Source organism: Schistocerca cancellata, chromosome 7 (assembly GCF_023864275.1).
Source record: "Schistocerca cancellata isolate TAMUIC-IGC-003103 chromosome 7, iqSchCanc2.1, whole genome shotgun sequence".
Lineage (NCBI taxonomy): Eukaryota > Metazoa > Arthropoda > Insecta > Orthoptera > Acrididae > Schistocerca > Schistocerca cancellata.
Genome location: NC_064632.1, coordinates 125,527,288 through 125,551,889, shown reverse-complemented (window position 1 = coordinate 125,551,889; position 24,602 = coordinate 125,527,288). Strand labels below are relative to the sequence as shown.

Below are 24,602 nucleotides of genomic sequence, written 5' to 3'. Positions count from 1 at the left end.
GTAGTGCGGTCATCCCAGCTTGGCTATGAGTCAAAGGTCTATACAGTTACATGGAATTATTACCATGTATGGTCATTGGCTCCATTGGTAAAGTTGTGGAATGTTTAATCAGTGATCCATGGCATTTATTAATTGAAAGAAGAGCCATGTAAACGTTGAGGCTAAAACGACACATGTTCAATGATGCCATGACTCCAATTATGCAACACAAAAGCTATTGCATACATGGACATGAACTAGAATACAAACAGTACATCATTCCCAGGGTCTGTATGTTCAGGAGACAGATATATTCCAAAACATCAGCAGGTCAATTGCACATACTTTTGCATCATCACCTGGTTTCTTTAGCATTGTCTACCTCATGGACCAGTATTTATTATGTGGTCTTCTATCAATACTGCCATGAGCTGCACTGTTTGCATAGTGGTGTAGCAGTTAGCATTGCTGTCTGGCATACTACAGGTCACCAGTTCAAACCCAACCACCAAACACCGAGCGAGGTGGCGCAGTGGTTAGCACACTGGACTCACATTCGGGAGGACAACGGTTCAATCCCGTCTCTGGCCATCCTGATTTAGGTTTTCCGTGATTTCCCTAAATCGCTTCAGGCAAATGCCGGGATGGTTCCTTTGAAAGGGCACAGCCAATTTCCTTCCCCATCCTTCCCTCACCTGAGCTTGCGCTCCGTCTCTAATGACCTCGTTGTCGACGGGACGTTAAACACTAATCTCCTCCTCCTCCTCCAACCACCAACAGTTGTTTTTTAGTATTTATCATTTCTAGGAGGTATTCAAAAATTCCTGTGCTTGTAATGTTAGTATAATTTGGAATATTTCATGTCTGTATAAATAGCATCACTCTCTGAGCAACAGTCCAGTTCACTTCTTTTCTAACTGTGTGTTGGTGTTTGAATTAAATGTGCTTTCAGTGCTAAGTGTTCTAGTGTGCTGATGATCCTGCTTTCATATTTTCACTTGATTCTGGTTATGATGTGGCACTGTTTGACAGAGATGCTGGGTACTGCAAAATGTCTACATCACCATGACTCCAATTATGCAACACAAAAGCTGTTGCGTACATGGACATGAACTAGAATACAAACAGTACGTCATTCCCAGGGTCTACATGTTCAGGAGACAGATATATTTCAATACAGCAGCAAGTCAATTGCACATAAGGAAAACATAAGCGTTTTCTGGAGACGCTGTTCACCACCCGACAAAATGCCCGAAAGGATTTGACAAAGTCATCAAATACAACGAGTGGATGTCACGAAGTGTTTGGCAAAATGTCTACATTTACTTGGACAGCACAGTGCAGTAGTGGCTTGAGAAGAACAAAGTGGAGCACAATAGCTGTGATAAATCCCAGACTCAACTGAAGAAAACAGATGTTGACAATCACCAGCAAGTCCATTTAGTGGAAGAACTACTGAAGAACGTCATGGGGAATGACACAGTCCATAACAGAATGTTTTGGCCCTATGCCACATCATGAACCCAAATACGACAGAAGTTGACAAAATCTCACAATTTATAAAAGGATTCACAGAAGACATCTACCATACTCTTCTGGTAAAGGATCTCACAATGAATTCATCCAGTGGTGCCATCAAATCAGGGAAAAGCAACAGAAAAGAGTTGGATGAAAGGTATGACCAACTCGTAAATGTGGTCCCTATGGCAGTTGTGAAAGTCCACCGTGACCTTGCCTCCCTCATATGCCAGGTGAGGCCAACACAGATGTACATCATCCATGGGCAACAGGAATATGTACTAGTCAACATAAGGGCTTCCTCTTCTGTAATGCTGAATGCTTATCTTATGCAGCTAAAGAAGACTATTTTCTGTGATATGTACATCTACATCTACATAGATACTTCACAATGTATGGTGGTAGTGGTGGTTATCCTGTACCACTACTTGTCATTTACTTTCCTGTTCCACTTGCAAAGAGAGTGAGGGAAAAACGACTGTCTGTGTGCCTGCATGTAAGCCCTAATTTCTCGTATCTAATCTTCACGAGCCTTACCCACAGTGTACGTTGGCAGCAGTAGAACTGTTTGGCAGTCAGCTTCAAATGCTGGTTCTCTTAATTTTCTCAGTAGTGTTTCTCAAAAAGAATGTCACCTTCACTCCAGGTGTTCCCATGTGAGTTTCCAAAGTATTTCTGTAACATTTACGTGTTGTTTGAACCTACCAGTAACAAATATAGCCATCCACCTCTGAACTGCTTCACAATGTCTTCCTTCAATCCAACCTGGTACAGATCCCAAGCAATTGAGTAGTATTCAAGAATAGGTTGCACCAGCATCCTATATGCGGTCTCCTTCACAGATGAACCACTCATTCCTAAAATTTGCCTTACCTATGACAGTTCTTAGATGCTTGTTCCACCTCACATTGCTTTGCAACATTATGCCCAGATATTTTAATGACTTAACTGTGTCAAGCAAGACACTAATAGTACTGTATCCGACATTAAACATTTGATCTTCCTACTCATCCACATTAACTTACATTTTTCCACACTTTGAGCTAGCTGCCATTCATCACACCAACTGGAAATTTTAACAAAGTCATCTTGTATGTTCCTACAGCCATTCAACTTCAGCATCTTATGGTACACCATGACATCATCAGCAAAGAACTGCAGATTGCTGCCTACCCTGTCAGCCAAGACATTTATGTAATTGGAGAAGAACAGTGGTCCCAAAATACTTCCCTGGAGCACTCCTGGTGAAGCCCTTGTTTCTGCTAAACACTCGCTGTCAAAGGCAGCATACTGGGTTCTATATTTAAGAAGCCTTCAAGCCACTCAAATATCTGTGAACTTATTCCATATGCTTGTACCTTCGTTAACAACCTGCCATGGGGCACCGAGTCAAATGCTTTACAGAAACATAGAAATATAGAATCTGCCTGTTTCTCTTCATCCATAGTTCTCAGTACTTCATGTGAGAAAAGGGCAAGCTGAGTTTTGCATGAGTGATGCTTTCTAAAACCATGCTGATTCGTGCACATAAGCTTCAGTCTCAAGGAAGTTTATTATATTCAAACTGAGAATATGTCCAAGGCTTCTGCAGCAAAGAGAAGTTAGGGCTATTGGTCTCTAATTTTGAGGGTTCGTTATTTTATCTTTCTTTTATACTGAAGTCACCTGCACTTTTTTCCAGTCGCTTGGGACTTTGTGCTGGGTGAGAGATTCATAACAAATGCAGCTAGGTAAGGGGCCAATGCTGTAGAGTTCTCTTTGTAAAATCAAACTGGGATTCCATCCAGACTGGTGGCTTATTTTCTTTCAAGTCTTTCAGTTTTTTTTCTATACCACAGTTGTTTTTCTATGCCAGGTATGCTTATTCCTATGTCACCCATACGGGAGTCTGTCCAGTGATCAAATGATGGTATGTTTGTATGATTATCCAGCATGAACAATTTCTTGAATGTGAAATTTAAAACTTCACCTTTCGTTTTTCTATCTTCAGTTGCCACACCACACTGGTCAAGAAGGGACTGAATGGAAGCCTTAGACCCACTTAGTGATTCTACATTTGACCAGAATTTTCTAGGGGTTCTCTGCCAGAGCTTCTGCTAAGGTGTGACGGTAGTATTATTGTTTGCTTCATGCATAGATCTTTCCACAGATGCAAATATCTCTACTAAACTTTGCTTGTTGTCATTTATGTGTTCCCTTTTGAACCAAGAGTGCAACAATCCCTGCTTCCTCAGAAACTGTCAAATTTCATTATTAAACCATGGTGGGTCTTTTCCATCCTTTATCGACTTACTAAGCACATAGCTCTCCAGACCACGATTTACATTCTGCTTAAACTTTGCCCATAATTCCTTTACAACCTACCTACAGGAAATAAGTGATGCTAATTCACTGTCTAAGTGAGATGTTAATAACTGGTTATCTGCTCTGTCTAGCAAAAAACTCTCCTAGTCTTCTTGACTGATTTATTAACTTTCATAATCATAGTTGCTATAATGACATCATGATCGCTAATTCCCATTTTTATACTGACATTGTTGATAAGGTCTGGCCTATTTGCAGCAACAGGGTCTGAGATATTTCCATTGTATGTGGGCTGCTGAGCTAGCTGCTCAAGACAATTTTCAGAAAATGTGTTCTAAAGTATTTCACATGACTGTTCATGCACCCCCTGCAATGAATCCGTAGGCATCCCAGTCTATACTCAGCAAGTTAAAGACACCTCCTGTGAGTACTGCATGATTTGGGTATTTATGCACTATCAACCGTAGACTTTCTTTGAATGACTTTAGAACTGTCACTGCAGAATCACGTGGGTGGTAAAAGCATCCAACAATTAACTTGATTTCACCTACACGAGCAAATAACTTCACTGTCACACTCAACTTCAACCTAAATAGAGACAATATTTTTGTCAACTGCAATGAACACGCCACCCCCCACCCCCACCCCCTATGGCCTCTAATCCATCTTTCCGCTATACATTCCATGACTTGTTAAATATCTCAGAGCTTTCCACTTCGGTTTCCAGGCAGCTCTTGGTCCCAATAATATGAGCATGAGAACTTTACTGGAGGACAGTAAATTCTGCAACTTCATTACAAATACTTTGACAGTTTACAGATAAAATTATGGCAGTTGAAGTGTCTTTAATATGAACACTGTTTGTCTTCTCTTACTGCATATCGACTGGTGAGTGTTCATCAGAGCACCACAAACTACCCTCATGTGCACGCCACAAGTATTCTGCTACTCAAGTAGCCACTTCCTTTGTGTAGTGGACCCTTGACCTATCAAGTGGAGTCCTATAAATCCCCACATGGTAATGCAAGTCTAGAAATCTACAGCCAAGTCTGTCACAGAGTCAACAAAGTCTTTGGTTGAGACTCTACATGGCTCCAAACCAAAGGACACTAATCAGCTCTAGGAACGATGCTCGCACACATGTGTGAGGCCAGCAGTCTTCACCACCTCTGTCAGCTGCCTGTACAAACTGAGGATTGCCTCAGAACCCATGCAACAAGTTTCATTGGTGCTGACGTGAGCTATAACATGCAGATGATCGCACTCTGCATGCTCGACAGCCACAGGCGATATCGCCTCCACATCTCAGATGATACCCAGCAGACATACCGAGTGCATATTGGCTTTCTTTCCAGCCCTGAAAGCTATCTGCCTAAGGGGCTCCATAACATGCCAATCATTAGAACTCCCAATCAGTAGTAAACCCTTCCCTCAATGTGGCTGCTTAGATGCCTCAGAAGCAAAGCCCGTGGGCAAAATGAGTGACACCTGAGGTGTCCCATGTGACTCACCAGATTCTCCACCACCTATACACCCTGAGGCATCAGCCTGAAAGTGACTGACATAGCCAACAGCACAGCTGCTCAAGAGCTGCTGCCGGCTCTTCCTGCATCTGCACACAGCATGCACACATTCTAGCAAGACTAAGTAAAGAAGTGAACTATAAAAACAGACAATCCTAGGTGTGCAACTGGCTACCCTTCTGGTGTGTCACCAATGGGCACTGATGCATTACTGAGCTAACAAGCTGGCTGTTCAGTGAGCAACTATTGCCCTACAGATTGAATGGATTTGTACATACAAAAACGTGAGTTTAAACCTCCTAAACAGAGAAACACATATGAAGTTTAATAAATATACTACAGAGAAAACACAGAAAAAGATAAACACTTTACTTGCCGCCTTGTAGATGTGTATCCGCTGAGAGCTGGAGCAGCTGTGTTAAGACTTGTAAATGGGAAATACATTCAGTAGCAAATTTACAATACTCTAGACTGCTTGAGAGGAGCAAAGTATTTCTCAAATATAGACTTGCTCAATGAGCCTGGCAGGGAGAAGACTGCCTTCATAACTCCTAATTGCCTCTATGAGTTCAAAATTACACTTTTTGGTCTATGTAATGCTCCAGCCACGTTCAAACTTATGAGGAAAAACACGCTTGTATGATGGCCAACCTGCTTCAGCACCTTAAACAGATGCCTGTCTTTGCTATGTGGATGACACTGTCATTTATTGAAGACATTTGAAGGAGATCTAAGCTACCTGACAGCTGTGTTGAAGTATGTTCATACTACAGGTCTGTACCTCAATCCAAAGATATGCTTCTTCATCACCCAAGAAATAAAAATCTTGCAGCACCTAATGAACAGCAATGGAGTCCAGTATGATTCAAAAAAACTTTTCCTGGAATGTGGTGCTCTTTCCTTGTGCTTAATGAGGCATTATCATCTGCTCCAGTATGTATAACAAGAATACCAGATGCTAGCTGTTAAGGGATAGGAGCAGATCCACTACAAATTCAGGAAGGTGTTTAAAAGATAATAGCTTATGCTTCCAGAGTTTTCTCTATAAGTCAAAGATGAACTATACTGCAATGAGAAAAAAAGTGTCTTGCAATTGTGAGGGTCATCAACAAGTTTCAGTTGTATTTATTTGGCAAATCATTCACCATTTAAATGGACCAAAAATCCCTCTGCTGGCTGTTAGCAAGAAGGATCCGTCATGTCGATCAGTGAGATAGGCACTGAGGGTTCAGGAGTACGATGTCACAGTGGTATACAACAACAAACAAACACAAACAGAAGGACAATGACTGCTTTTCAGAGAATCCAGCGAGAGAATACAGCAGTATGGATGAATTCTGGTTTATCAGTGCATTAAATGACATTGCTGCTGGACAGATGGAAGATCCATCAGTGCTGAAAACTAAAGAAGCCTTGAAGAATGAGAAACTGACCGAAATGATTGCACTTAACAGAATATTGTGTAAGTCAAACAATGATCCAATGGGAAGGAACTGGTTGCTCATCATCCCAGCTCATCCTTGGCCAGCTATCCTGCAGTTTTTCCACACTACTTCGACATCTGGCCACCTGGGGTTCATGAAAACTTTAGTCAGAATCAGTGACAAGTATCACTGCCCAGATCTCTACCGATCCATCAGACACTATGTGAGCCACAGTAAGAAATGCCAGCAACAGAAGCATGAGATCTGGTATCAGTTCTGCCTGTAGCATTACCATTGCACCAAGTATGAATCAACCTCTTGGGGTAGTTTCCAAAACTGAACAACAAGAATCAGTGGATAACAGTCTGCACTGACTATCTCACTCATCACCAAACTTGTGATGACTGCTGAATCTCTGGAAATTGCAGGGCTCCTGATATAAGACATCATTTTGAAGTGCAGAGCACCCCGTGTGATGATTCTGATAATGGAAATTTTTTCACTCAAGACTAGTATTAGAGGTAATTTTACACTGCATGTCACACACCATGGATGAAATCTGGTTTATCAGTGCATTAAATGACATTGCTACTGGACAGATGGAAGATCCATCATTGCTGAAAACTAAAGAAGCCTTGAAGAATGAGGAACTGACCGAAATGATTCCACTTAACAGAATATTGTATAAGTCGAACCATGATCCAATGGGAAGGAACTGGTTGCTCATCATCCCAGCTCATCCTTGGCCAGCTATCCTGCAGTTTTTCCACACTACTTCGACATCTTGCCACCTGGGGTTCATGAAAACTTTAGTCAGAATCAGTGACAAGTATCACTGCCCAGATCTCTACCAATGAATGGTCTCACAGAACATTTTAATAAGACGATGGCAGATACGACCTCAATGTACATTGATGTCAAACAGAGGGATTGAGATACAATACTGGCCATTATGACATTCATATACAACACAGCAAAGCAAGGCATTACAGACTTCACACCATTCTTTCTGTTCCACAGTCGCAAGTCCAAAACAACAATGGATCCTTCACAGTCGCAATGAGAGTGGCTAACTTTGGAGCTGGCAGAAAAATAACCATGACTTTACATTGGGAGACATGTGGCCTATTTTAGAAGAAAGATTATGTGTGAACATTAGGAAGACTATGGACTTGAACCCTTCCTCTTTAGCTTCTTGAGGTGGGATACTCAACCCCAGTTTGAATATCAAAGGCTTGGAGATTTTCTTTTGTGAATAGCCATTATCTCCAAAACCGTTTTGAGTTCTTCCTGTAGATGGACCTTATCAGCAATCATATGTGCCCTGAGTACAAATGCACTCAGGACACCACAGGTTGGTGCAGTATGTTGACAGCTGTCAGCTCACAGATACAGATACAGATATGTGTCAGCATGTGAAAGACACCATGTCCCATTAGTTTACAATGATCCAAGACACACAAGAAAGGGCAGCATCCATCCTTTTATAGTTCCATGGTAAACTGGGTGTTCTCATGAATGGAATTCAGGTGATCCAAGACTTGATGAAGTTGTTCCTTGTAATAAGGGCCATACTGAGAGGCAGATAATGAAGTTTTGTGGGTGGGAGCGGTTGACTAGAAGGGAAAGAAGACCTTTGGGTCCTCTCCTTGAAAGGTAAGGAGAAAAACCTTCAAAAACTACTATTTTGGTACTTAAAAATATCAAACCATTTCAAAAATGTGTTTTATTTTACACAAAAATGATTTAAATTTCTTGAAATGCACAGCATTCACAACCTTTTTCTGAGTAACTTCTCCTATATAATTGTTAACACAAAACAACAAGCTCATAAGCCTTTTGTTAACACAGATTGGTAAGCAAATTAAAATCAAATAAACTGAAATTATAATGAAATACTTTTAAAACTGTAGTTCTTAATTTGTTGACAGTTATATTTTTGCCAGTTTATATATATGCAGGATGGAAAAAAATTGTGTCACGAAATTTTAACCCTGGATAGCTGATGCCAGTAGGAACCAAAAATACTAATGTTGTGTAGGTCAACAACACACAGTTTTTAAACTATGGAAACCTGGTGCCACACACTCCGATTGGCCACAGGATTGCCCTGTTGCCAGATGTTCTGGACAACGCATGACCACAAATGCTTTGCCTGCCAGGGATCGCGATGTATCCAAGGCGTCCACACACTCAGTGGTAGCGCACCAGCCTTCCACTCTGGGTGCCTGGGAGTGAAACCGCCGGGGTCCTGACACATCCATTGTAGTTTCATAAGATGTATTGTGAACAAACTCATCAACAGCTGTTAGTTTGCACACAGAAAGTCTTTTACCAATTGTTTCAGCCATGGAAAGGGCCTTTTTTGCAGGTAGGACATTGTTTACTTATAGCAGATGCTCAACCATGCCACCCTTTGATGCGACACAAGCTTGGTAACATCGAACAATGTTTTACTGAACTCTTTCAAAGATGCCTGGCATTGCCCTGATTGCTCGAGTACTTGTCTTAAGGTGGTTCCTCAAAGTGCCTGAGAACAGTCTCTTCAAATGCCGCATCCTGTCATGTTCGATGTCTTCCAGCATCACCATGATATCCTGCTAACGAGCCTGTTTCGCCAAGTCGTTAGTGAACTGCTATAAATGGTTGTGGGTGTTGGTGTCGTGTTGCTGCATACTGTTCCTCATACAACCCTCGAGCTTCATGCACATTACCATTGGTTGGTCCATAAACAAAAACGATATCTCGTTGTTCTTCAAACGAATATTGTGCCATCATGACTAAATCATGACTAAATCGCAGGTGACATGTGTGTGCCCCAAAGCGAAGCTTACATCTAAATGCCTCTGACTTGAGATGGAGATAAACAGCAAGACCTATTCGACACATGTGCATACCACATTGGGGCAGTGACGGGGTGATGGACATTTGTATGTGTGCCAACAACCATAGCGCTGCCTGTCAACTGACGAACAGCAACAGGGCAATCCCACGGCTAATCAGAGTGCTTGGCACCAAGTTTCCATAGTTTAAAAATGGTGCGTTGTCGACCTACACAATATTAGTAATTTTGGTTCCTACTGACATCAGCTGTCCAGGGTTAAAATACACACACACACACACACACACACACACACACACACACCACATGTATGCACAACTGCTGACTCCAGCATCTTGGGCCAGAATGCAACTATCATGTGGGATGCAAGCAGCAATCTGGATGGGATGGGGAAGGGGAAGCGATAACAGTGTATGGGTGGGGAGAGAGACGAACGCTGTCTGGTGGAGTGTGCAGGGACTAGACTCCAACAGGCATAGTGTCAGGAGTTTATGGAGCAGGAAGGTGGGGAAAAAAGGAACGAAAATGAGAGAAGTGGGGAAAGTTGGGTGGATGCGTTGGCAGAGGGCTGCAAATAAACAGGGTGGGAGACAAGAATGGGGAGGAGATGATTGGACATAGGGGGTGGAAATTTTTGGTTGGAGGATGTTGGGATAGTATGTTACTGAGGTTGAGGCCAGGATAATTATGGGAGTGGAGAATGTGCTGTGAGGGTAATTTCCATCAAAAAAGCTGGTGGTGGTGGAAAGGATGCAGATGGCTCAGGTAGTGAAGCAATCATTGAAATCAAGTGTGTTATGTTCAGCTGCATCTTGCACCGCAGGATAGTCTGCTTTGGTCTTGGCTGCAGTTTGGCGGTGGCCGTTCCTCCTGGTGGACAGCTGGTTGGTGGTCATTCCAATGTTAAAAGCTGTGAACGATTGCAGCAGAGCTGGTAAATGACATGGCTGCCTCCACAGGTGGAATAGGAAGTGCTGGGTGTGTGGATTAGGCAGGTTTTGCACCTGGGTCTCCCACAGGGATATAATCCTTGTGGCAAGGGGTTGGGATTGGGAGTGGCACAGCAATGGACTAGGATGTTGTGGAGGTTGGGTGGGTAATGGAATACCACTTTAGGAAGGGTGTGATGATAGGACCTCAACGCCCTGGCAAAGGATGTGGTTCAGTTGCTCCAGTCAGGGATGTAACTTGGTGATGAAGGGGACACACTTTAGTGGCTGGTTCTTGGGGCTGGGATGCAAGCAGCAATTTGGAGAAAGTAAGGAGGGGCAAGGGATAGTGGCGAACAGGTGGGGGGAGACGAAAGCTGTCTGATAGAATGTGCACAGACTAGACTGCCAACAGGTGCAGTATCAGGAGGTTGTGGAGTAGGGAGGTGGGGAAAAAAGGAGAGGAGCGAAGAAAGATGGGCAGACACATTGGCAGAGAGCTGCAAATAAACAGGGTGGGAGATGAGAATGTCGAGGAGATGATGGACAGCAGAGGTGGAAACTGTTGGGTGGAGGGTGTAGGGACATTGTGTTACTATAAGTTGAGGCCAGGATAAGTACGGGAGTGGAAAATGTGTTGTATGGCCCCAGATCTCCTGCAATCACATAGCTTTTTATATTGGTATGACTACCAACCAGCTGTCCACCAGGATGAACAACCACCACCAAACTGTGAACAAGAGCAAAGTAGACCACCCTGTGGAACAACATGCAGTTGAACATAACACAATTGATTTCAGTAGCTGCTTGACTACTCGAGCCATCTGCATCCTTCCCTCCATCACCAGCTTTTCTGAACTGTGCAGATGGGAATTATTCTTACAACACATTCTCCACTCTTGTAATTAACTTGGCCTCAACCTACAGTAACCTACTGTCCCCATTCCCTCCAGCCAACAGTTTCCACCCCCTATGTCCTATCATCTCCTCCCCATTCTCGTCTCCCACTCTGTTTATCTACAGCCCTCTGCCAACGCATTCACCTGTCTTTCCCCTCTCTTCTCATTTTTTGTTCTTTTTCCCCCACCTCTCTGCCCCACAACCTCCTGACACTGTGCCTGTTGAGGTCTAGTCCCTGCACACTCCACCAGACAGTATTCGTTTCTTTCCCCACCTGTGCACTACTATCCCTTCCCCTTCCCCAGATTGCTGCTTCCATCCTACATTTGATTTTAATTTAGTTTCAACTCTTGGAGTAAGTGATTGCGCCCTCTGCCCCACCCCCCACCCCCCACCCACTGACATATAATGCACCCTTGGCCACACTAAAACAGTGTTAGACACATGCCTGAAATGATGACAGGCTTAAAACTTGATTCTGAGGGGAGGGTGAAAGTTCTAAATCTGCTATCTCTTGGAGCTCATTTTGCTCTAGGTGAACCATTGTATCATCTAGGATTTTACAAAAACACAAGTAAGTGATATCCTGATAGCTTCATCATTGAGTTTTGCTGCCTTTTTCTGTTGATGGATATGACCTGTGCTCTTTTCCACTCATTTTATTATCTTCTCAAGGAATCTGCTGTAAACTGTGGTAAAGAGTGTAATCAATTCACATACACATTCTGCATAAACATGGCAGATTTAGTATAGTGCAGGAAATATTACTGACAGCTTTTTTACAAGAGTGACCACTCAGAGCAGCTTCACTCCAGTCGCAAGTCCAGTTTCTACACTGTTGTCAAGGGTGAGAAAAATTACCACACTATTTGCGAGCAGGCTCACAACTATAATTGAAGCCAAAGTAACTGGGTTGGATTGTTTGGGAGAAGAGATCAAACAGCGAGGTCATCGGATTAAGGAAGGATGGGGAAGGAAGTCGGCTGTGCCCTTTCAAAGGAACCATCCTGGCATTTGCCTGGAGTGATTTAGGGAAATCATGGCAATCCTAAATCAGGATGGCCGGATGCAGGATTGAACCGTCATCCTCCCAAATGCGAGTCCAGTGTGCTGACCACTGCGCCACCTCGCTCGGTCAAAGTAACTGCAAACTAAACAATCCAGTCAGTAGCCAAGCATAATAGCAAAATGTAAACAGGCTCATCATTGGCAAACTGTTTATGGCATAATGGATGCCTTCATAAAACATGGTAAACTGGATTTAGCATGCCACTCTACTAACTTTATTGGCTGCTTTACACCTTATTGGCTGCTTATACACCAGAGGTTCTGCTATTGCAGCTGTTTCTGTTGGCATGTGTTGCATCCAGAAAGCCCTGCCCTACAGAAATATGGTCTATGCTATCCTCATCAATATCTCCATCTGGTAGGAGCTTGAACATCTTTGAGAATTTGATGCCGCTGAACGTGCAACATAATAACAAGAACCCAGCTGAGTCCCATGACATTTCTGAGTTTTAGGGTTTTCAGTTGTGTGTCAATACTACTAGAATGGTACACAAATTTTTAAAAATGTTTATTATAAAATTTCACATTTTAATGATACAAAATTGGTATCATAATGATTACCAAATAAACACTCTAGGTAATTACAAAAGGGTGCCAATAAGTATCAGAAGAATACTAAATAGATACGTCTGCACTTATCACTACAGTTACAACTTACTTAATTTTTTATATACATTCATGGGCTTATAAAGTAATTCTGGAACATATCGTCAAGTGCTCAGATTCAACAAAAACCTTGAGGCATGGAATGTGGTGTCCAAAGAGTTCACCTAATTGGCAAGGCTGAGAAGTAAAGCAGTGCCTCTTTTGATCCAATGATCAGCATTTTCTGTGCCACTTTTGAGATCAACTGCTACAACAAAAGATTCACGACCACCTCCACCACATCGGATTGGATAATAATAGCAAGGACAGACATAGATACCTGAAAAAAAATCATCAAGTTATTTAATTAATACATAATATATGAAAAATGTAATGTAATTGACATTTCATGACATATAAAAGAGTTATAAAAGCAGTTGGGAGGTTAGACGGAGGGAGCAGAGAGGTGGGGAGAGGGCAGGCGATAGCAGGAAAGGAGAGAAGTAAAAAGACTGGGTGCAATGGAGGAATGAGGGCTGTGTAGTGCTGGAATGGGAATAGAGAAGGCGCTGGATTGGAGAGGACAATGACTAACAAAGGTTGAGGCCAGGAGGATTACAGTAACATAGGATATATTGCAGGGAAAGTTCCCACCTGTGCAATTCGGAAAATCTGGTGTTGGTGGGAAGGATCCATATGGCACATGCTGTGAAGCAGTCGCTGAAATGAAGGATGTCATGTTTGGCAGTGTGCTTAGCAACAAGGTGGTCCACTTATTTATTGGCCACAGTTCGTCAGTGGCCATTAATGCAGATAGACAGCTTGTTGATTGTCATGCCCACATAGAAGGCAGCACAGTGGTTGCAACTTAGCTTGAAGATCACGACTGATTTCACAGGCAGCCCTGCCTTTGATAGTATAGGTGATATTTGTGACCGGACTGGAGTAGGTGGTGGTGGGAGGATGTATAGGACAATATTGTTACATTCCACCCTGGATTTTCCACAGGTCAAAGTAACTACACTATATACCAGATGTGCTGCAATTACTGTGCTGTATGCTATATGGGAATGACAGCTAACCAGCCACCTACCCCAGTGAACTGTCGCCATCAAATTGTGACTAACTGCTTACTTGATCACCTATTTTCTGCACTTTTTGCACAACAGAGCACCAGTGAAATCAATAGACGAGTCACACAATCTAGATCCTCCCTCAGGACACCAGTTTGTGTGCACTACACAGATAAGAACTGTCCCTCCAGGATATCCTGTGTTCTCTCAATCCCCATACCCTCCTTTCTCCCAGCCTAACTTCCACTGCTCCACTTTGTAGCGTTTCGAGAATTTCTGTGTAAATTCTAGAAACATTATATGTAAGTAACATGTGGATGATAAGCTAGCACAGTGGTACATGCAAGAAGAGAATACAAGTTTGTGAAATGTAGTATTACAGTTGAATAGATGGACAGATCAGATAACCAACGAAGAGGTGCTGCATCAAACTGGGGAGAACAGAGCTTTATGGAAGAAAGCATTTAAAAAAGGAGTAGGTTGGTAGGTCATACTCTAATATAAAAAGGAATAGGCATTTTGTTAATGGACATAAGTTAATTGAGTAAAAACTGTAGAGGGAGACCAAAGCTTGAATACAACAAGCAGGATTACATGAATGTAAGTTATGGTAGTTATTTAGAGATGAAGAGACTTGCACGAGATAGACTAGAGACAAAAGATGCCTGAAATCAGTCTTTGGCTGGAAGCCAAAAGCGTCTCCTATTTTTTTATAAGTACATAGACCTGTTTATTTCTACAATGGTTTACATCAGTTTACAGCTTGAACATTTGGCTATTTTTCAACATAATCACCATTTCTGTCAATGCATTTTTGTAGACGCTGTGGCAATTTTTGTATGCCCATGTCATACCAGCTCGCCGCCATGCTGTTCAGAAAGTTATGAACCTCTTCTTTCACCTCATCATCGAAGCTGAATCTATTTCCGGCCAAATGTTCTTTTCACCTAGGGAACAGGTGATAGTCACTGGGTGCCAAGTCAGAACTATAGGGTGGGTGGGATATTATGTTCCACTGAAACTGTTGCAGGAGAGCAACGGTTTGCTGAGCGATGTGTGGGCGAGTGTTGTCATGGGGAATGTGTACGCCCTTGCTCAACATTCCTCTTCTCCGGTTCTGAATTGACCGTTTGAGTTTTTTCAGAGTCTCACAGTACCTGTCAGTGTTAACTGTGGTCCCAGTGGGCATAAAGTCGACCAACAATACCCCTTTCCGATTCCAAAAAACGATTGTCATGGCTTTACTGGCAGACTGCATTTGTTTGAATTTCCATGGCTTTGTCAAAGAAGGATGCCACCACTTGCGTGATTGTTGTTCGGTCTCAGGTGTAAAGTGGTATGCCCAGCTGTCATCACTCGTGAAAATTGAGTCCAGAAAGTTGTCCTGTTCGGCTGCAAGGTGGTGAAGAAATGCACGGGAAGCATCAACTTGTTGCTGCATGTGGTCCTCAGTCAGCATGCGTGGCACCCATCTTGCGCACACCTTCCGGTGTTTCAATGTTTCCATTAAAATTCTGTGAGCGGTGCTTTGGGAAACCTCAGGAACCAACGTGCAGAGATCATCCAGGGTGATCCACCGATCTTCACGCATGCTTTGCTCGACCTTCAACACTGTCTCCTCAGAAATTGATGGTCTCCCACTCCTTTGTTTGTCGTGAATTTCGATCTAACCAGTTGCAAACTCTCTACACCATTTACAAACATTTTTGACATCCATGCACGAGTCACCATACACTTCCGTCAATTGACGATGGATTTTAATCAGCGCAGTGCCCTTTGCGTTCAAAAACCGAATAACTGCACACAATTCACACTTGGTGGTAACATCCAATGGGAGCTCCATTCTCAACGGCTGGCAGGCCAAGACTGAGCACCTTGGTGCAGTGTGCGCATGTTTACACACAGCGCGTGAAGCACTCTTCATAACAGTGTGGCCAACTGCCACACAAACTAGTTCTGCACTTATAAAAAAAATAGGAGACCTTACTTTTGGGATTACCCTCATACTACACCAAAAACTATCAGTTTTAATAATGATGATATTTATTCAGCATCGAGTAATCAAACACAGCCCCTGAAAATAATACCGTTTCAGACAACTGTACAGATTATTCTTCCGAATATGTCAGTTTATAAAATTTTATAAACTACAGAGCTGTGTTTAATAATAATTTTACATTTTCATGCACTTTACATTTGTTAATATGCAAATAACAGCATTGAAAAAGATTATGATCATTAGGTCACTTGTGAATCACCACATACTATGAGTCAGACATATCTTCAAAGCATTTTTCATAAAATTAAAGAACTCATCTAGGAAAACAATGGATTTCCAATTAAAATACTTTTTAGTTGGCCTATTAATTTGCTAGTGAGAAGGGCTGAGAGACATTTTGATAGGGCACTGGCTAGCTTCAGCAACAGCATAAAGACATCTTTTTTTTCATATAATGCTGTTCTGGTATATCAATTTTTGTCTTGCATTATGCTGGTGCAAGTCACGGTTTAAGTTTGGATACATTGTTCTCACAAGCAATATTACTTTTAACATATATACAAACACCTAATGTTTGAAACAATTGTAGTAACCCACCAATTAATATGTCTGTTTCCCACAGTGGACAAGAGCCAGGACTCCAGCAAGCACAGTGCACTCCAACATTCAAATGATGCACCCACAACTAGCTGAGGTGCCCTCCAGGGCCAGCCCAGTCATCGATCAGTCACCTGTTCTGCTGTGTGTGCGCAACATGACTCCAGCAACAGCAGATAAGGACAGTGTCCATATGAGACCATACATGGGGCTCTGGGCTCCTGGTTGTGAAACGTATTTGTTATTTGTAACTATATCCAGTGTATTTTTGTTGTTGTTGCTCTGTACCCTAATAAACCATACCTGTTTTATGACCATGTGTTTCCTTGTGTTCCTAGTTAAAACATAAGCGGCAACAAGGATGAGATTTTTGTGTTTTCAATCCTTTGATTTTTATGCCATTCAGCTCTTCCACAGAGGCTACTCCAATTAATTCTGCAACAACAGCTGGAAAACACAGCTTTGTTGGGATGGTTGTTGGCTACACTGACCCTAGCACTGCTGGTTGTTCACCCATCACCATTACTCCCCCCCCCCCCCTCCTCCCAAATGATGAATCTGCAAAAACTCGGATGCTTACTGGAGGTGGCTTCACCAACATTTCATGACATCGTGGGTGGTTGGCATGGGAGGCCTGTAAGGCTTTTCCTTGTTTATACCCCCTCATATGTATCACTTACTGTGCCACTTAGCTTCTCTGCAAGAGCAGTGTCACTTTCTATTGATGATATGTGTTGTTTGTTGCCCTCTTACCATCACAAGCATACACACATGGTAGTTGCACATGCTGAATTCTACCAGTGTCGCAAACAGCTGCAGTAATCGTATCGAGCTCAGGCAGCCAAGCTTCACAGCCTAAGTTGTAAGTGTTGGTTCGTCACAGCCAAGGCTCAGGAGTATTATGCGGACACCATGGTCCGTGATGCAATCATTCCCTTAGTTCCAGATAAGGTGTGTCAACATGCCCTTCAGTTTGAGAGCACTACTGTAGAAGAGGTTTTGAATACAGCACAGTCATTCCAGGTCTCCTGCACCACGGGCCACCAATTGGAGGCTTGGAGTGACGTCGCAGTTGTTGACAGCATGCACCTCTGGTGCTGGGAGCACACCAACACTGGGGGAAGAGGAGATAGCCACAATACAAACAATCTAATTTGACCAATGCAGACAGACACATTGTCAGCAGTAGGGAAAGCGAACGCCACTTCCTTTTAGCATCTCTTGTTTTGTGCAGTGTGAATATGTAGCCTGGCCCAAGTAGTAGGCTTTTTGCCAGTTAAAAAAAAAGTCACATAGTGGCACTATGCAAGTCTCTATGCCTCAAAAGTCACTGCAGGAATCAATGGATGTCGATATTCATACCATTTCATTGTTACGTTTGCCATTGTCTGAAGGCCGGAACACACTTTTCATAGAAATGCAGGTGATGGATCAGCTGTTACTTCTACAAGTCGGCACAGGAGCCACCGTAGCTCTATTCAACTCCCAGATGTACACCAGGTTCGGATCCCCACTGTTGGTGTGGCAGTTCATGGCCAGCATAGTTAACAAATCAGTTTTCCATTCCGCTCTGTACTTGGTGGTTAATGATGTGAGTGGTGAAAATTCACTTGGGTTAGAGGCCTTTGTCATTTTTGGGTTATCTATTATGGATTTGATGCATCTGCTGTTAGATCAAGTGCCTTATCACTCACTGGATTCCTTGTGTTCTGAGTTTTTGGATCTTTTTGCTCCAGTTTTATGTTGTACAAACAATTTCACAGCACCCATCACCCTCAAACCCTTCACTCTTGCTTTTTTTTGGACGCAGCTGGCGCCAGCAGCTTTAAGTGACCAAGTGAAGATGGAGCCTAGATCAGTTAATATCATTGGGAGTGATTCAACCAATTTCCTCAAGTGAATGGGTTACACCTTTAGTGATTGTAAAAAAGCCGGCCGATCAACTCCATCTCTGTGGCAACTTCAAGGTCACTATTAAGGCAGTCGTAGGCATGTATTCCCTACCCTGCCCAGAGTAGTTGCTCACAATTGGGGTGGGGGTCAATTCTTTTCGAAAATTGACTTGGCCAAAGGAAACCTATATATTCTAGTGGATGAGGCTTCAAAACAGTTGCTTGTGGTTAGCAAGCCTTTCGGCCTTTATCAATATCAATGGCTAAAGTTTGAGGTTGTGTATTGAACTGGGGGCCTAGAAACAGCGAAGAGGCTTTGTCCCACTGTAGCCCTCAGTGGTCCGCAACAGGCCACAGCAGTCCACCCACCCCACTGCAGCCCCACGTCGAACCCAGGGTTATTGCACAGTTCGGCCCCCAGTGCATCATTGCCTCTCTCTTGGGTGGCATTATTTTCCTGTTAATGAAAGTTTACTCCCCATGTCATGAATCCACCAGCTCTGCGGTGGGAAGGCCTTCACTTATTACATCAGGGTCACTTGGGAATCTCTCTCACAAAACTGTTAGCTCACCTTAATCTGTTTTGGCATGCATCGATTGGGAGATGGAACATATTTTCATGGCTTGCCACAAGTATTTGGGTCAGCAGGCAGTGCCACATCTTGTTTTTTCACATGACTAGCCCCTACACAACCTTGGGAAAGAGTCCGCATTGATTTCACTGGTCCTTTTTTAGACACTTTCTCATTATCAGCCATTGTTTCCTTATGTTGTTTGTTGTCGGTCTGTGATAGAAGGTGCAACTGTCACGGTCCCTTTGAAGACATTCTCTACAAAAGGCTTGCTTTTCACTCTGGTTTCAGACAACAGTCCTCATTTCATGGCACAATCTTACAAGAAGATTTGTGCACCAATGGCGTTTGCCACATCACTGTGCCTCCCTTTCACCTGCAGTCTAACCGCAAGACTGAGAGCTTTGTTCAAACATTTAAGATGCAGATGCACATGCACATAGAAGATTTTCAGGTCGAGGAGGCTCTCACATTTTTTTAAGCTCTTACAAAAGCTAATTGGAGCCAAAAGTCCCACCAGCCTCCCATATGGCTGTCAGATGCAGATGCTGCTCACCCTCTTGCTGCCAGGTAGGCAGCCCTAAGCTGCGCTGGTTTTGTCCACCATTTGCACCCAGCATGCCAGTCTGGGCGCAGGGTTTTGGACAGTGCTCTCACTGGATTCTGTTCATCATCCACGGCTGGTGTAGTCCCTGTGTCTCCATGGCTCACATCGAAGGCTGATTTGTAGTGTGCTACCAGAATCAGTTGCATCCCAGGATGAGTGCCTGGCCCCCTCCTCGGACCATGGGTGCATCACCTCATTCTTTGTTGGTCCTGGCTGCTCTTGGAGATAGGTAGTCTTGACCTTGCCCACCTATCCCAGAGGTCAGGGTTTCATCAGCATCAACAGCAGGTTTGCTTCCTGCAGCCAGTGCTGACTCTTTACGCTGCACTGACCTGGTGCCGCGCGTCAGCAGGGATACTGCCGATACTGATGTCCCTCACCACGGATTCTAACATACAGATGGCTTCTGCCCCCTTGTCACTGGTCGTGTCCACTGGCTATCCTGGGATCTGTGGTGGCGTGGGTGTTATTGGTCCCAATCACATTTGTCTGTACTTGCCAGTCTAAGCGGATCAGGAACTTCTCATGCCTCTGAGTGATGCTACTGACACCACCACTGATACCCTGGATGTCTGCAGTGACAGAATCACACATAATGACCCCCTGGTTACTACACCTGTCGTCCACAGCAGACGTGTGTGGATCTACTACCAGAAGCGCAGTGCAGATGGCACACCCACAGCTACCCAAGGTAGCTGCCAGCAGCAGCCCTGTCACTGACCAATCACCTGTTCTGCTGAATGTGCACAGCATGACTCCAGTGACAGCAGTCAGGGAGTGTGTCTTTATAAGGCCACACACAAACCTCCAAATGTTTTTGTGTATTTTTGTTGTTATTACTCCGTGACCTTAAATACCATAACTGTTTTATTACCAAGTTTCCTTGTGTTGCTATTTAGAACAATAGCATCTGAAATAATTCTCTGGTTCTGGTTGGCACCGCAAATAATTCTGATAGAATGTTTCTGTAATGTTAATAACGTGCTTAGGGTAGTTCGTGTTATCGCACCCCAGATTTCCGACAGATAGCTTAGATTTGATGAAATAATGAATGATAAGCATGTTTTAGTAAATACAAATCCTTGCATATTTGCTAATCATGTTTGTGGCAATTGTTTTGAGATAGTTTACAAGCCAAGGAATCTATATGCATGTCCCACTTGAGGCTGTCCTGAAGTGTGATTCCTATCCTACAATGTTATTTTGTATGAATAATTTCATATCAAATTCCATGGGTTTCCTGGTGTAAAATTCCATCATTGCACTCTTTGAAGCACTTACATTTAAAGGCTTTCATTGAAATACTTGATTATTTCACTGACAAAAATAATCAATTTTAGGAAATATGATACAATTGGGTAGATAGAAAATCTACTCACCAAATGGTGGCAGAAGAACACACACATAAATGTATTTAAATTTGCAGGCTTTCAGAGCCAGTGGCTCCTTGTGGCAGAAGGGTTGAAGAAGGAATCAGAATGAAGGAAAAGGACTGGTGAGGTTTAGGAAATGGAGAGAGTTTGGTGAAGTCATCCAGAACCCTGTATCATGGGAGAGTTACCAGATGGGATGAGAAGGAGAGACTGATTGTTCAACATTATAGCAGTATGGGAATAGCTACGTGCCTGAATTCAATAAATTTTGCTAGTGCAAAAATTAATGCAGTCACAAAATTGTCACATTTGACTTTGCCCCTACTTTGACCTCATGTAGCTTGAAAATGGTGGTAATAATATCAGTGGTAGTGATGAATGACACAACCTTGAAATTTTAACATAAAAAATTGTACACCTGAGCCCATTTTTTGATTACATCTAGTTTCTGTTTAAAGTTGACTGATATTTGGCATAAACTGTAATAGAGCCCACATAACACTTTACAACCCCTATTGAAAGCCTCATAAAACAATGAAATCTTTACATTTTGAGCTCAGATTTTACACATCTCACTTATTCTAGAAAGAACATCTGTAAAAGATTCTTGCAGATTGGAGATGATCAGGTAGGGTCCATGAGTCCTCTCTGTGTGTGATCCATTATCATATAATGGTGCTGTCTGCCTTCTAATAAGCTTTTCAGATAACATCATGAATATGACTGCACCCTATTCACCTCAAGGAGAATGTTATCACTGGAAAATGAATCAGGAATTTCCATGTCTGTATTGGCAGATCTAATCACTAAAACACAGTTGTGGACTTGCACCAAACCAGCTCATAATACTAAACCAAATACCACCATCACATATTTCTCTGTTACTGCTGGTACTCCTTTAGCTGCCAATTTATCGAGGAAGATAAACCCAGTGACACAACACTACATAAAGCAAAACACTGGGAACATTAATCACCAATTCATTCAGATCCATTTTTTATGTCATAAAGCTCTGAAGATGCAGGCTTACGCTTCTTCAAACAGATAACTTGTATTATTCATCTTTCCTTTGTGACCCCTAGCTTTCTCTCTCTCTTGTGACCTCTTATACCAACCCAAGCCCCTTCCAGCATCACAACAGTTTCTTCTGTAACACTCTTCCTTTGATTTTTTACTTCTTCTTCTCATATACCCATCTGAACATTCATTTCTAACGTTACCCATGATCAACAGCTTGAGACAATTTATTGAGACAATTTATTTCACATGAGTTACTATAACAATGAAAATAATCACTTATTGATTCCTTTCCTTCTCGTCCCATACGGGTAGTCTCCCCTGACCCTCTGTTCTGGGTGACTTTCCTGAAGTCTACCCCTTTTCCTAGACCTCTCCAGTCCTTTTCCTTCACCCCTCTTCCTTCCCCTTCAACCCTTCTGCCTGAAGAAGGAGCCACTGGCTCCAAAAGCTTGCCAATTACAACCGTCTTCTATGCGTGTGTTCTGCCGCCGCTTGGTGAGTAGATTTTTTATCTGTCCAATTAAATAATTATTTCACATTGGATTTAGAAAGACAAGAAGATTCAGGTACAACACAGGAAGAAATTCTGCTGCAGCAAAAGCATTGCTCTTACCCTCAATGGATTATACAAGGTGCGTTCCATAAGTAATGCGACCAAATTCATAAAAAATCATTCACTGAATATATTCATACAGATAATCAAAAATTTTCAAAATAGCATTGTCTTGCATCAATATACTTCTGGAGGCGGTGTTTCTATGCCTGGAAGGCATACTGGAATGCCTTTTCCGGAATGTCCTTTAGAGCTGATGTAACATGTGCCTGAATGCTTTCAATCGTGTCCCAATGTTTTCTTTTCATGACTCCTTTTAACCAAGGAAACAAAAAAATCTCAGCTGGAGACAGACCAGGACTGTAGGGAGGCTGGGGAACCAATGGGGTCTTGGTCCTGGCCAGGAAGTCATTGACAATGAAGGCACTGTGACTCAGTGCGTTGTCGTGGTGAACTTTTCACTTGTCCTTCATGTTGCTTCGGCAGCACAAGACCCTCCTTTTCAGTCTTTTGAGCACTTCCAAGTAGAAAGCTGAGTCCACTGTAGTCCTGGTAGGTACGATTTTGTGGTGGACAATACCTCTGATGTCAAAGAAGATAAAGAGCATGGTTTTGATCCTGGAGTTGCTCATGCATGCCTTCTTGGTATGGGGCGATGATGGGGTGTGCCACTCTGAACTCTGCCTTTTTGTCTCAGGGTTGTACTCAAAAATCCATGACTCATCACCAGTGATAATTGAGTTTAGAAAATGAGGATCATTTTCACACATTTCCAACATTTCTCAGCACTGAAGCGCTCACATGTGCTTGTGTTTGTTGGTCAATACTTTTGGGATAACTTTGGCACACACCTTTCTGTTCAAATCTTTGGTCACAATGCGGAAAATGGATGTTTTTGACATGTTTAGAGTTTGTGCTACCAATTGAAGGCTCAGCCCTCTGTCAGAGTTCAAACAATCGCGCACATGCATCACATTTTAGTCGACTCGTGCGGGTGATGGCTGTCCACTGCGAGGTTTGTCGGTGATCTCCTCTTGGCCCTCCATGGACGACTTGTGCCATCAGAAAACTTGTGATTTGGACAAGCAACCAGTCCCAAAGGCATGCTGAAGTAATGGAAACGTTTCGGTGGCGGACTTCCCAAGTTTAACACAAAATTTGATAGCGTACCATTGCTCTACAGAATGATCCATTGTGCCGTGTTACATAAACTCAAAACTGGGTTGACAGAAACACATGTCCTGACTCTCCAGCAGCTCGCAGCCTAATGACACAAAGAGCGTTTTTTTGAGCTAACACTCCCCTCCACCTAGCCCAGCCAGTTACAACACACTGTGGTGTACCGTAGCATCAGAAAAAAATTGGTCGCATTCTTTATGGAATGCACTCTATAAGCTGTGTTAGCTCTATGACACAAGTTGAAACTTTTTTGCAGACTTGATTTTGAACTCAGATCCGTGCCTTTCATACCACAGTTAATGAATAAATTCAAGGTTTCTTGGCAAAGATATTCCTTTGACAAGTTGAAAGTTTGAGATGGTCTGTCAGGCATGTGCAGGCGATGTATTTGTAATGTAACACAACACTAATGACACGTTGTGATCTGGGATCAGATCATATTCTAACACAAATTTTTAACTTCTTTCACATAATCATCAAAGGATACACTTTGACCAGTATAAGAGGCTCCATTCTTAGTAACAACCTGGAGGCTTCAGATAACCCAAACTCCTCACAGTACACCTTACTTTGTTGTGTTTTGTTATTTATAGACATCATTGGTGCATTTATCAGCACCTTTACAAAAATTAGTAGATAAAATTTGGTTAAAGAGATTCAAATAT

General features: G+C 42.7%; 1 protein-coding gene across 1 annotated transcript in view; it reads right to left on the bottom strand.

The window, feature by feature from the left end:
• Positions 1-13,064: 13,064 nt before the first annotated feature.
• Positions 13,065-24,602, bottom strand: part of LOC126092664 (dynein axonemal heavy chain 2) — a 994,477-nt gene continuing 982,939 nt past the window's right edge. Inside the window, exon 86 of the mRNA XM_049908386.1 lies at positions 13,065-13,412. Coding sequence (XP_049764343.1) covers positions 13,258-13,412 — 155 coding nt within the window. The 3' untranslated portion in view covers positions 13,065-13,257. The remainder of the gene's footprint in view (positions 13,413-24,602) is intronic.